The sequence below is a fragment of the Trachurus japonicus genome, chromosome 15 (assembly GCF_045865225.1).
Source record: "Trachurus japonicus isolate A0001 chromosome 15, Traja_1.0".
Lineage (NCBI taxonomy): Eukaryota > Metazoa > Chordata > Actinopteri > Carangiformes > Carangidae > Trachurus > Trachurus japonicus.
In genome coordinates this window covers 12870532-12882797 of record NC_140921.1, presented here as the reverse complement: position 1 = coordinate 12882797, position 12266 = coordinate 12870532, and the positions used below count along the sequence as shown (strand labels likewise).

The 12266-nt window shown below is 41.4% G+C and overlaps 1 protein-coding gene across 3 annotated transcripts in view; it reads right to left on the bottom strand.

Annotated features, from left to right (window-relative positions):
* Nucleotides 1-5228: 5228 nt before the first annotated feature.
* The window catches only part of LOC146973295 (glutamate receptor ionotropic, delta-1-like), a 231372-nt gene continuing 224334 nt past the window's right edge, over nt 5229-12266 (bottom strand). Inside the window, exons 14-16 of one of the 3 annotated variants that reach the window (XM_085799680.1) lie at nt 11866-12032; nt 9807-10047; nt 5229-6023 (exon numbers count right to left, since the gene is read on the bottom strand). In XM_085799680.1, coding sequence (XP_085655806.1) covers nt 5586-6023; nt 9807-10047; nt 11866-12032 — 846 coding nt within the window. In that variant the 3' untranslated portion in view covers nt 5229-5585. Of the gene's footprint in view, nt 6024-7168; nt 7269-9572; nt 10048-11865; nt 12033-12266 lie in introns of those variants that run through there. The other 2 variants (XM_085799681.1, XM_085799682.1) reach the window with 2 other exon arrangements.

Below are 12266 nucleotides of genomic sequence, written 5' to 3'. Positions count from 1 at the left end.
CCCTGGAGTTTTGGGATTATGTTTTTCTCACAGAAAACTGGCAAATATAAAACGGCGTCTAATCTCATTTCTCAATATCCTTGTCTGTTGACATTGCAGTTTTAGGTGCAAGTGCTATGCAAATGTATCTGGTGATATACTAAATCAGCTACAAAATATGTTCCAGCAACTTAGATTGACAATATATGAAAATATATTGTCAATGTAAGTTCCTGGAACATATTTTGTAGCTGTGTGCCAAGAGTCTGTGCTCTGAAACAAACCTGTGAAGAAAACTGTGGCCATATGTTTTGAGTGTTAGAGATGCTTATGTCTATATTTATATATATGAAAACAGTCTGCTTCTTTAAAAGGCTCTGAGATTGTAAGAGCATGATGCAAATGTAGTGTGTTCACAGTTTTTTATTCTGAATCATCAATCTAGTCACACTTACATGATGTAATGAATATAGGAATTAGTAATTTCCACTACCTATTTAGGAAACATTTTTGTGAGTAAAGTAAAAATCTGCACTATCCTTCATCAAATGTGGTCAAAATGAGAAATTAATTAATTATTTCTAAGGAAAAATGAGCCACAATCTCTCTTGTAATTTGTCAACTTGTGATAAACTAACCTAACCTAAAATAATTATGACATAATAACCAGAATACCAGCTTTCCCTATTGCTCATCTTCATGCTAAAATAAGTTAGTCGCTGGCTGCTGCTGGGAGTTTTATCAATCTCCCGACTGGACTCTCGGCAAAGAGGCAAGAAAGCTTATTTCCCCAAAGGTCGACAAGCAGTTGAATTGAGTCGGTTTATGTTTCCCAGTTATAGCTCCCCATCTGCTTTTCATGTACTTTAAGCAGTGAATTATTATGTTGTCTGTAGATGGCTTTGTAGGTAACAGATGGGCTTTAAAGAATCTCCTCATCACCAGCGAGATATTTGGCCTTGAAGGAAGAGCGAAAGATCACATTTGAAATTATTTAAGTAGTATAAAATATCATGACTCGTCTATTCTGGGTAATTTTTAACAGCCTTGTGCGGAAGTTTTTTATTTGTCCCCAGATAAAGTGCTAAATATGGAAACATTTCAAGTTAATGCCACTGAGATCCAAACTTTTGAGGGCAAAAAAGGCAAAGAGCTTCCCTCCGGACGAGAAAGCAAAAGCCCTGCCTGTAGTTTAAGGTATGATGGCTCAATGAATGGATAATAAGACTGCAGAGGCAGTCTGGACAGACGGTCAGTGATCTCCCTGCAGGGAGAATAGAAGTTATTTTACAGCAGATTGCCTCACACTGCCCACACGAGCTAATTATACAGACTATTCATGCGAGTCATGTGGCAGAATTGTATAATTACAAAGTCCCTGTTCCTGTGATAATGTGCTATGTGAAAAACTGATGGAGATCTTGGTTTTACAAGTGATATGAGCCTATTAGGTGACTTTCTTTCTTTCTTTTTTTTTTTTTTTTTACCCCGAGGCACAGTACGTTTTATTTTACTTGCACATGTTTTCACTTAACACAATTACACAATGTTACACAAAGTGGACTTGTCTTTGAAGATGGCCTTTTCAATAATCTCTTCAGATGAAAGTAATCTCACTTACTCCTCTGGGGTACAAATTGAGGCTGAGCCTGTGTGTGTGTGTGTGTGTGTGTGTGTGTGCTGTGTCTGATGTGGAGGTGAAAAAGGCCATGTCATAAGATGAGTCTTGACATAAAGTGGTGGCAGTGGACTGTTTGCGTTAGGGTGAAAACAGGAAGTGTGTCCCTGACAGGACTCAGCACTCAGAACAAGGTCAGTGGTTCCTCTGAGCAAAGCCATGGAGACTCTACAGCTCTGCTCAGCGCCACGTCCACGACTGGCAGGCAGGGCCGGCGGACAGGAAAGGTGACGAGGGCAAATCAACAATCTCAACACACATATGAGCACAGACAGATCTCCTAGCTCGAGTATGGTGAAGTGCTCAGACTTTAGGGAAGCTATTTAAAGTCCTGACTTCCTTTTTGAAGTTTCCAACTTTAGGGGGCACAGAGCAGTCAAGTGGGGCCACCTTAGGTATTATCTGACAACGTGGGGAAAAACACCGTTCCACCATCGACCCAGCGAGTGTGAGCGGTGAGATATCATGTCCTTGTTGCTGCAGGAGCTAAAAACTTGAACTGTGTCGTCCTGGTGAAACACTTTGCCTTCAGGTGAAAACGAGCAGATGGTGACTCCATGAGACTGTGTTAGTCACCATCCTCATCAGACCAGCAGCATGGGTCCATGGCTTCAATGGCTCTATAATGTACAGGAAAATAGCAATCAGAAACCCCCCACACCCCGAACTGACTAATGCAACGCTGACTCATGCAGTCATAGCTGTGTCGACGGTGGCAACGGTTGCTTCCCACAGGATGGTTGCGATCTTCAAAGGTTTGCTTCTTGAACCTGTTACAGCGTCTTCTCGCCTTGCAGAGGCAACACAAGCTCTTTAATGTCAGGAAGCCAGGGAGTAATTTGGTGCATGTACCACAGTCACTAAGAGGGAGGATAAATATATTGTGTCTCAGTAGCACAGTGAAAGCGAAAGACGTCATATTCATGGCGTCTTGGGTAACTCGTGATTATTTTTTATTGCTCATAATCTGCCCATTACTTTCTTGATTAAAACATAATAAAAAAAAAACTGTGAAAAATGTCAGTCACAACAATCAAAATGACAATCAAAATGAAAACAAAAGGTGTTTTGTTTTCTCCGAGCAACAGTTCAAAGCCTCTAAACAAAAAAAAATTGCCGTAATGTTGCAACAAGAAAAGCAGAGAAGTCTCATAAGTGAAAACCTGCTGCTACAGTACATTCTTTTTTTTTTAAAGGGACTTAAGCAATGACTGCCAATCATTTTTTGTCTTTGAGACGCTGCTTATATGTCTAATCACAGGAGCTCCGGTAGGAAGCTATTGTGAAAAACCACTATAGTATGACATTTCAAATGAGTGAGTGACACAAAAGTACCTGTGCCATGTAATTGGTGCATGAGTTAATGGCTGCCATCTGATCTGTTCTTGAGACCTTGATAACTGTTCTCATCCCCTCAATAGCAGTTTCTGTAGCCTCTCAGGGATTTACTCCTGTTGGCCTTTCTCTCATCGTTGATCGACACATGGGAGTGCGCAGTGATCCCTCAGGAGTCTGAATCTAGTCATTATCTGAGTATACTTTCAGCGTTTCCCCCCAGGGAGTCGACTCAAGTGTTGTGTAATCTTCACGTAGCAGACGTAAGAAAATTGATTTTATATGAAAGAAAGGTTTGAGTTGCTGCAGTTTATTACAGACAGAACTGACGAATGCCTGTGCCTGAAAACGTGTCTCTAATAAACTCAGCATGTAGTGACAGTGAATCGAAGTGTACATTAAGCGGAGAGAGTTCACAATGAAGCGTTCGGCTCTATTCTGACATTTCATTCAGTCGTCTTTAAGAACGCCTGGTTAGCCTGGCTGACAGGACGCTGGGGTTTGAGTTTGAAGTGACAGATCACTTCTCTTGATCAGTTGTTACTTCCAGTAGCAGGAAGAGCAGTGCATTTGATCAAAGGGTCTGGTATCTTATGAACAGAAATCAGATGTAAGCTGTATGTGCAGTGGGAGGTGCGCGCGCGGCGAGGGGAACCAGTGGGAGAGTGTGGTGGCGGCTACGGATGTTTGCTACACTGCTTTTTGACTAATTTTATGTTACTTCAGTGCAAAAAACATATGATCTGAAATCTTTATCTCATATTTAAGTCCTCTTCCATTTTCTTCCATAGTTTAAATATCCCAAAGCCCAAGGTATCATTTGCAATTTTTTTGTTTTTTTCCCTCAAATTCTAGACAAAAAAATAGCAAGGGAAATTTTAAATTAGACATTTTTATATAATAGAAAACAAATAACTACTTATTGATCAACAGTGTCTGCTGTCCAGCTGATCAAGAGGCCAATTGATTTTAGACAGTATTTCCCTTTATCATCACAGAATGATTGTGCGCTCTTTTGTTCGTCTGGGTTCACTGCAGCTAGTTAAAGATTCTGGACACTGATACTGGACGTGTAGCTGGTTTGTTGTTTGTAACCGGTTGTTGTTGTTGTTTCTCTGAGATTAATCATGAGGCTCATATATGAGAATAGAAATGAGTGTAAATTAAGATTCATAAGAGATTCACAATGTTAATTTAATATATTCAGACCAGTACCCAACACAGACACACAGCAGCTATGTCCCCCGCCCAAGTATTGTCTGTGTTCCCAAATGTTCAACTGGGGCCCCTGGTGCAGGGACTGGCATCGGGGCCCAGTTTGATCACATATGCCCCATGTGTGTCTGCAGGTGGTGTGAAGGTGGGTTATGAGTTGGACCCATTGTGAGCAATTATTCTTCATTCCCACATGGACCGTTTCCTGTTTCCCCTTTTTTGTGTGTGTGTGTGTGCGCGCTGATAGTTTTGCCAAGGTGGAACATGAGTGTGGTAAAAGTTGGGATCAAGATGAATGATCAGTTGGTATCAGATGTATGGTCAGCTAATTGTTTTTGGATGTTATTCTCCTGATTTGTGGTTATTGGCTGAAACTGGTAAGGTCAATCTCCAACATATTATTTGCGAGCTGTTTACAGTAGATACATGGAACAAATGTGATGAATTTCACGCTTTCTTTGCAAAAATGTGCACTCAATGTTTATTTTCTTCAAAATAGGTCAGTGCCATTTTTAACTGATTTAAACTCTTTGCGCACCTTTACCTGAAACCTTTAGTTTTCAGATGCAAGAATGCACTTAATAATGAACCATAATTTCTTGCAACAAGAAAAAAATTCCAACAATCAAAAATGCAATGCCATGTTGAAATCCGGACAAAGTCTTAAGATAAGAAAAGAATTGCAAATGTTTTGTCAAAGGTTTTTTAAAAAAGTATTTAGGGTAACAGAGCATCAGTTCAAACCATTTTAAAAATGAAGCATAACCACTGATAGTGAGGTGTTATTTACTGGAGTAATTGTGTTGGTGGAGAGAGTGGGATCAACATTTCAGGACAGAATGACACAATATTCTCAATATGTTCTCAAGCACACATTTTTGTTTTTGTATTATACTTTTTTATTTTTTTTCATATGAAACAAATCAATTCTTCCAATGTCTTTGAAGTGTGAAATGTCTTTTATCATGAATTCTTACAGTACATTCAGTTAATGTTAATCTGAAAGAAAACATCTTTGAACTTGGCACTTAGAAAACAACCACAAAGTATTGTCACCTTTATTCATTTAGAACAAAATTTACAAAGCCATTCAAACAGTCATTTTTTTAATACTTTTATGTTTTTTAAACTCAACTGTTGAGAATATTCAAAATACACTTTTTAATGTTGCTTCTCTCTCTCTTTGTACTTACAAATATGTACATTAAAGTCTCGGTATCCTGTCACATGTCGTCCCATAGACTCTTGATCACTTGTAGTAGTAAAAATCCTTTTTTTTTTTTTTAAGGGGTTTATTTATATCTCTTCACACGGTTGGCACTCTATTGAGCTCTCCACTATCTCCTGGAGCTGGAGTGTCTGTGAATGTTGGGTGTGCTCAGATGGATGTCCCGTGGCTGGGCTCATTGGCTTCTGGGATGGGTCCTCCTGGCACTGGTTGGTAGGACATTGGCATGGGTGTCTTGACTGGGCTCTGCCGGAAGAGGCCCCCGTTGGGCGCCCTGTGTTTGCAGCGGATAGAGGGCATGGTGGCACTGCTGAGGGGCAAGGGCAAGGTCCTGCCAGCGGCTGCGCCCAGTGTCCTTCCTGCCCCATGACCCTCCTGGAGGAAGGTGGTTACAGAGAGTGGCCGCGGCCCCCGATGGGTTGGGTAGTCCCGAGCAGACAAGGCCTCCAGGGACTGGCTGGGCTGCATGCTGCCAATGTCCAGAGCAGAGATCTCGATAGACTGGCCTGGCAGCTGCTTGTGGGCCAAGTCCTCGTCCAGGAGGCTGTTCAAACGCTGGTGGACCTGTTCCAGGTTCACCTCTTTGTCCTAAAGATAGATGAAAAGAAAGGCAGAGCCACAGAGTGTGTGTGGAATAAAAGAAGCCAAGAGAAAGGATGGTGGATAGAGGTTTTAATGGAAGGGAGAGCATGAATGTAATTAAGAATGAGTGTGATAAAGAATAAAAGTGAAAATGAATGTGCAGTGAAAGGGGTTAAGAGGTTAAAAGAATGAATGGGATGAGGATTGAGAGTGAAAGAGGACAGAAAAAGAGGAGTTACAATGGTTGTTTCATTATCACCATCATGACCAACTACCCTAGTACAGGCGATGCACTTCTACTCTATCATTCAGTTAGAGACAGCCTAACACACATCTACAGTAGCAATTTTCATGTAGGTTTGGAGGATGCTAAAATAACTGACTGCCTTATTTCTGCTTCCCAAACATATACATTAAGAATATACTGGAATTTCTCAAGCAGTCAACATCAAGAGGGACATTACCTTAAAACAGTAAATCTTAAATATGGGGCTGTAAAAAGGTAATGTCTCCATTTCTGAGATGAAGTTAAATGAAGATGTCTCTTCATGCAGAAGTGTTTAAATTTTCTCCACAATTAGGTGACCACACATCTACAGGAGGTGCCTCTTGCATGAAGAGCATCAGCTGTTAACAAGACACGCTCAAACGGACACACAAACCCAATGAATTGGACTTTGTGACAATAAAATTCACATGGACATGTAGTTTAAATCAGTTAATCTAAATTACAGTCTAATTATCTCATTCTTCAGTTCCAGAAACAGGCATCAATGAGACAAGTACTGAATGGGAGAGGAGAGGGAGAGGCCAAACAAAGAGCATGCAACTTTTTAAAAAAAAAATCACATACAGATTTTCCGTTGTTTGTTACCATGCTCGCTTTTGGCTGCACCCTGCCCTCCACACACCAACATTTTATCATCATGCACCCATTTAAGTGGAGCCACACAGAAAACAGATAAAACCAAAACGGCAAATAACAGAGACCATGGGGTGAGATGACAGATGAAGCAACTACAATCTACCCCTGCCCGGCCCCATGCCCCGCCCCTTCGCCCTGACACAGCCAATGACCATTCAGTAGAGTATGTCAGGCCTCTCCTGACCTGTGTCAAGAGCCTTGGCCTCCTCCCAGTCTCTCTCTTTGTCTGTCCATATGTCCCGCCTCCCTTCCGGTGAAGCGCTTGTTATGTCATTATATGTCAATGGACCAGAAACCCTTTCCAGACCATAATCCTTAGTCACCTGCTGGAGATGATAGACAATGATACATAACCAAAACGGTCCCAGACATTGACATATAATTACAATTAATTACTACTAAGGCAAAAAGAGGAATAGTTCAGCGTTTTGGAAAATCCTCTGATTTACTTTCTTTCTGAGAATCACGTAAAAGATCTAGTCTACCACTCTCATGCCTGTGTGGAAGTGAGACTTAAATCATTTGTACAAAATATGAGCCACTGAGCTTGAAAATATCTGGTTCTTTGTCTAAAAAAAACTGATTTTGTGCTTTTTTTTTTGTTCTACATCCCCCTTGGTGCATTTAGTGTTGCTATTAAAAGATTCTGCTCATACTGGGCAGAGGCAAGAAATGTCACTGTTCTGAAAACGAATGCAATTACTAAAACTAATCTGCAACTTAAATAGGGTCATGACTATGGTTTTAGTCCTATTAGTTTTCAAACCAAGACACTGTGTCTTCACGCAACTGCAACGACAAAGCAGTTTTAATTCACACCTCACCTCTAAATTGCTTTTTTATTTTCTCCATCGTAACAGCAGCCAGAGCTCGCCGGTACTTTCACATTTTCAACAAGAACCTTTAAAGTTCTTGAACCACTAATGTGTGAAACCTCACTCTGTGGTTTTTAGAGTGAGTTACTACTTTTAACTACTTCTCGGTGAACAGCAGGCAAGTACAGTTGTCGCTGTGAGATTACAGGGGAACCGGGAGAGAAACTGTTTAACAAGGTAACTCCCACAGATGAACCTCTGACTGAGCCGAACTGTTTCCAATCTTCATGCTGAGCTCAGATAATCATCTGCTGGCTGCGGCGTCTCATTTAACACAGACACTGGAGTGGTATCGATCTTCTCACCTAACTCTCAGCAAGAAAGCAAATGTTTCCCAAAAAATTGCGCTGATGCTTTATATATGGCTGATATGTCCAATAGCATTAAGTTTGAATGGCTGTCATAATGTCCACATACTGTATGTCTGGGCTGTCATGGTTCCAATGACTCTTATTTAAAGAGCTCCGCCACCCAAATCTTTTGAACATGTGACACTTGTTTCAGCAGGTTTGAACAATACTTACAACAATTTCCATCAAGTTCCATTTTTTAGAATAAACACACTGAAACAATAAACCTGAACTATTAAGTCTAAATCTTAGATATTATATTATAGTGACAAATAGAAATTTAAATTTTATCAGATATCAACAGGAATGCTTTGAATCTGCTTGCAAAAATGCAAAAATAAGAATAAAAAGATGTTTATGTTGATGTAGGAATAGGAAAAGGAAGCCAGCTGTCACATTTAAGCAACAAAAACTGGAAGATCTTCATCCATTTCCTTCTATCAACAAGTAGATACGTTTTTCCCCCATACACTTCTGTTTAGCTTTTGATTTTTTTTTTCTGCTGTCCCCGTTGGATGCAACTGTAACCGAGAAAACTACAAAACTTTTAGCCGCATTTCAAGCCTGAACAAGGTTATTGTTTGTTCATCAACAGATTTTGAGTGGAATATTGCTTCTGAACATGTCTACAAACATAATAATCACCGAGCACAAAACCACGGTTGTACTCAGACAACACATCAGACAACGCTTATGTTCTATAAATAATGAGACAGTGATGTTTGCTGTGAATCTCACATGACAGCAGTATGTGGTTATTATGAGAGCAGCTGAGCACAAAGACTGAAATAGGAATCGACACCAGTAACTCAAACTCCTGTCTACAGCAAAAAGTTTGATTTACTGTGATTTATTTATTTATTTCTCAGGACCGGACTGGGTCTTAAATGGCATGAGTCCTCAGTCAGTGGTTCAAGTCAAACAGGCAGGTCAAGGCTCAGATTGTTTGCTATCTGCTTTTGCTCACACTTTAGTTCAGGGATCCATGTCAAGCCTTAGTTGTCTGGACGCCTCATGCAGAGGGGCTGCCCAGTCCACAGCAGCAAAATGAAGTCAGAGCTCTAAAGCATTAAGACTTGAATGGATTAGCTAAAGAGAGCTATTGTACGACTGAAGCACTTATCGACTCAGAAGTACAATTTCATTGTGTGGTTTTGAATTTGTAATACAGCGTTATTTACTGCTTTCATTCCAGCTGCGGTTCTCTCACATGTGTGACTGTGACTGTTCAACCCAAAACGTGGGCACTGCTTCTGTGTGTCAGTATGAGAGAGAATCACATAAAGTGTGTTTGAGAGAGAAGCCTCAGAGAAGTCCCTAACAAAGCACCCCAACCTCTCTCCCAACATGAGAAGGAATGAGTAGATTGATCACATGATGTCTGGACTATCATCCGGGGGCACACCTATTATAACTGGGTGTACTGCAGCTCTACTAAATCGGGGCTGGCGTCAGCGCCTGGTGGATCCATAAAGTAGAGTGTGGCAGTGGCATCTCTGGGCAGGACCGGGGGGCCCGGGGGTCTCGGTCTCGACCGGGGCCTTGGAGGGGCAGGGGGACCCATGGTGGCCACCATGGCCCGGTTCTGGGTTAGCAGGCTTGGGCCAGGGCCCTGGCCCGACGAGTTGTCAGTGGTCACCTCTTTGGGCTGCTCTCTCCGGCAGTGGTTGCTGTTCCACCAGGTCTCCAGCGCGGCCACCAGCAGGGCCAGCAGCAGCCCGGCAGCCAGGATGCAGAACACACCGGCAAAGCTGTGGAGACGCAGCGCGCGTCCCTCCGGCTGGGCGTCTGCGTAGCTCTGCAGGTCACAGCGGCCTTTCTTCGGCCACCATTTCTGCTTCAGGATGTCAAGGTCACCTTTTTCCTGAAGCTCCAAAATCCTGTAGGAAGGAGAAACAGTGAGTAGTTCTCACATGCACAGCGCTGAGATAACACCACATGAAACCCGGACAAAGTCTTCAATGACATTGATTCAGATCATGTTAAATGCTGGCTAATCAAATTACAGAGAATGGAAGTGGAGAATGGGAAATTAAATAAAAATCAATGTAAGGCTGCTATAGATGAATACAATTACACAAAAATACTGTGTAGATCACATAAAACTAATACAGTTAACTTGTGACATAAAACTAATAAAAATATGAGGTAACAACCAATGCTAATACAGTTCATTAACATCAATTAAGACCCATGGAGGGTAAAGTGCTATTAAAAGCTGCAGATTGCATACTGTACTGTAGCAGCAGACTGTTAGACGTGTTACTGACAGCAGTGTTGAAACAATTAATAAATGCTAACAAGAGCTACAAGAGCAGATCTATGTAAACAAGTCAAAGAAAAAACAAATCACAGTGAGATTAATTGGTTTCATATCAAACTATATAAGCATGAAAACAAAGATGATCAAATACTACAGTCAGCCCATTAGTTGGTGCAGAAAGGGCTGAGAGGAATAGATGGATGTTCTGGTGGAGAATAATGACGGCTGAGTACAAACAGAGGCGAGACGGTGAATCTGTCCCATCGGAGCGGTTAGCTTTCTGCACACTCATTATTCAACCTCTTCAGCAGTGAATGCCACATACTGACTTTTTGTGCACAAACTTGCACATTCATTCAGAGCGTCAAGGCACACCCAGGTATGTGTAAACACAGCTGCCCAAGCTTTTGATATGAAATCATTTATAGACAATCAAGAAACATCACAACTCCAGACGCCTTCAAATCCCTTCTTTTTTTATGAAAAATCTTTCATCCAGGCGCTGATTGTAGTTTACAGAGTGATCAATCCTGCACCTTCAGATGGTGTTTGTTCTGATTTCTATTTTTTTAAAAATGAAGCTTCCAGTCCTAATTCGAAAATCACTAATATGACTCATGTAAGACAACAGTGAAAATATGTTTGTCTCATGTCTGAGGCCAAAACAGATTAACCAAAGACAAAAGGTAAACAGTACACAGTGAGAATATTAATTTGTTCCTCTCTGTCTGCTTCTGTCCAGAGAAAGTGCTCAGGTTGCAAATGCTCAAGCTCTAAATACAACTTTCACTGAATCCCAGCAAAACTAATACAAAAAAGACAGTTTAGCACAACGAGGGTGATGTCTTCATAGCTGGGGCCACCTGTTAACGTCGCACTGGCCAAAGTGATTACTGAGATCTGGATCTCACACATGATAAAAGAAAACCTGCAAGGTAGTTAAACTTGTTCAGAAGGGAAAACAAAAGCATAAGGTAAAAATGTGGCCAATCACTTTGTTAACATCCATCATCATATTGAAAGCCATGGTTCAGCTTTAATCCACTGTAATTTTGCCGTATTATGGTTGTGTGCAATCAGACTTTACTTATGGACTCGCTGGTTTCACCTCCAGATAAAGTGGCTAAACCCTGAGTTTGTGCACAACCTGTTTGATCATCTGGCCGTTGGTATATTATGCCCATCTTGATCTCTCTTTCAAATCGCTGTGTTTCCAAATCCCATTTGGTCTGTACAAAGTTATCATATCCAACAGGACGGATGCCTGGAGCTTAGCTGTAATACACCTTAGATATCCTGATTTCAAACAATTTACAGGACGGCTGATACCAGCACCAGGAGGTACTAGCTGGTACTGCTACTGCTGAGAATGAATTAATGCTTCACAATTGATACATATCACCACATATTATAACATGTGTGTATGTGGACATACTTCTGAGAGAAGAGGTCTCTGTAAGGACTGCCGTGCTGCAGGGCAATGCCGTAGCCTCTGGTGCTCATGCTGTTTCCTGCTACGGTCAGCGTGCAGTCGTCGTCTGTCAGAGCAGCGTACTCCACCACCGCCATGTCCCACAGAAAGGCATAAGACTCTCGCTTTGCCTGGAAATAGAACAAGTTCCCGGGACACACACAAAACACACACGCAACAGCAAACGTATTATGACAATGTGAAGACGGTGACGCTAATGTATCTGCCACATCGGAAAGAACGACTTTAGAGACGAAATGATCCTCTTAAACAACATCATTCCCCTGTGACTAATATTCATCAAGTCAGTGGAAATAATTTCTTTGCTATTTTACACCTTGAACTCATGTCTCTGTGTTGGTGGG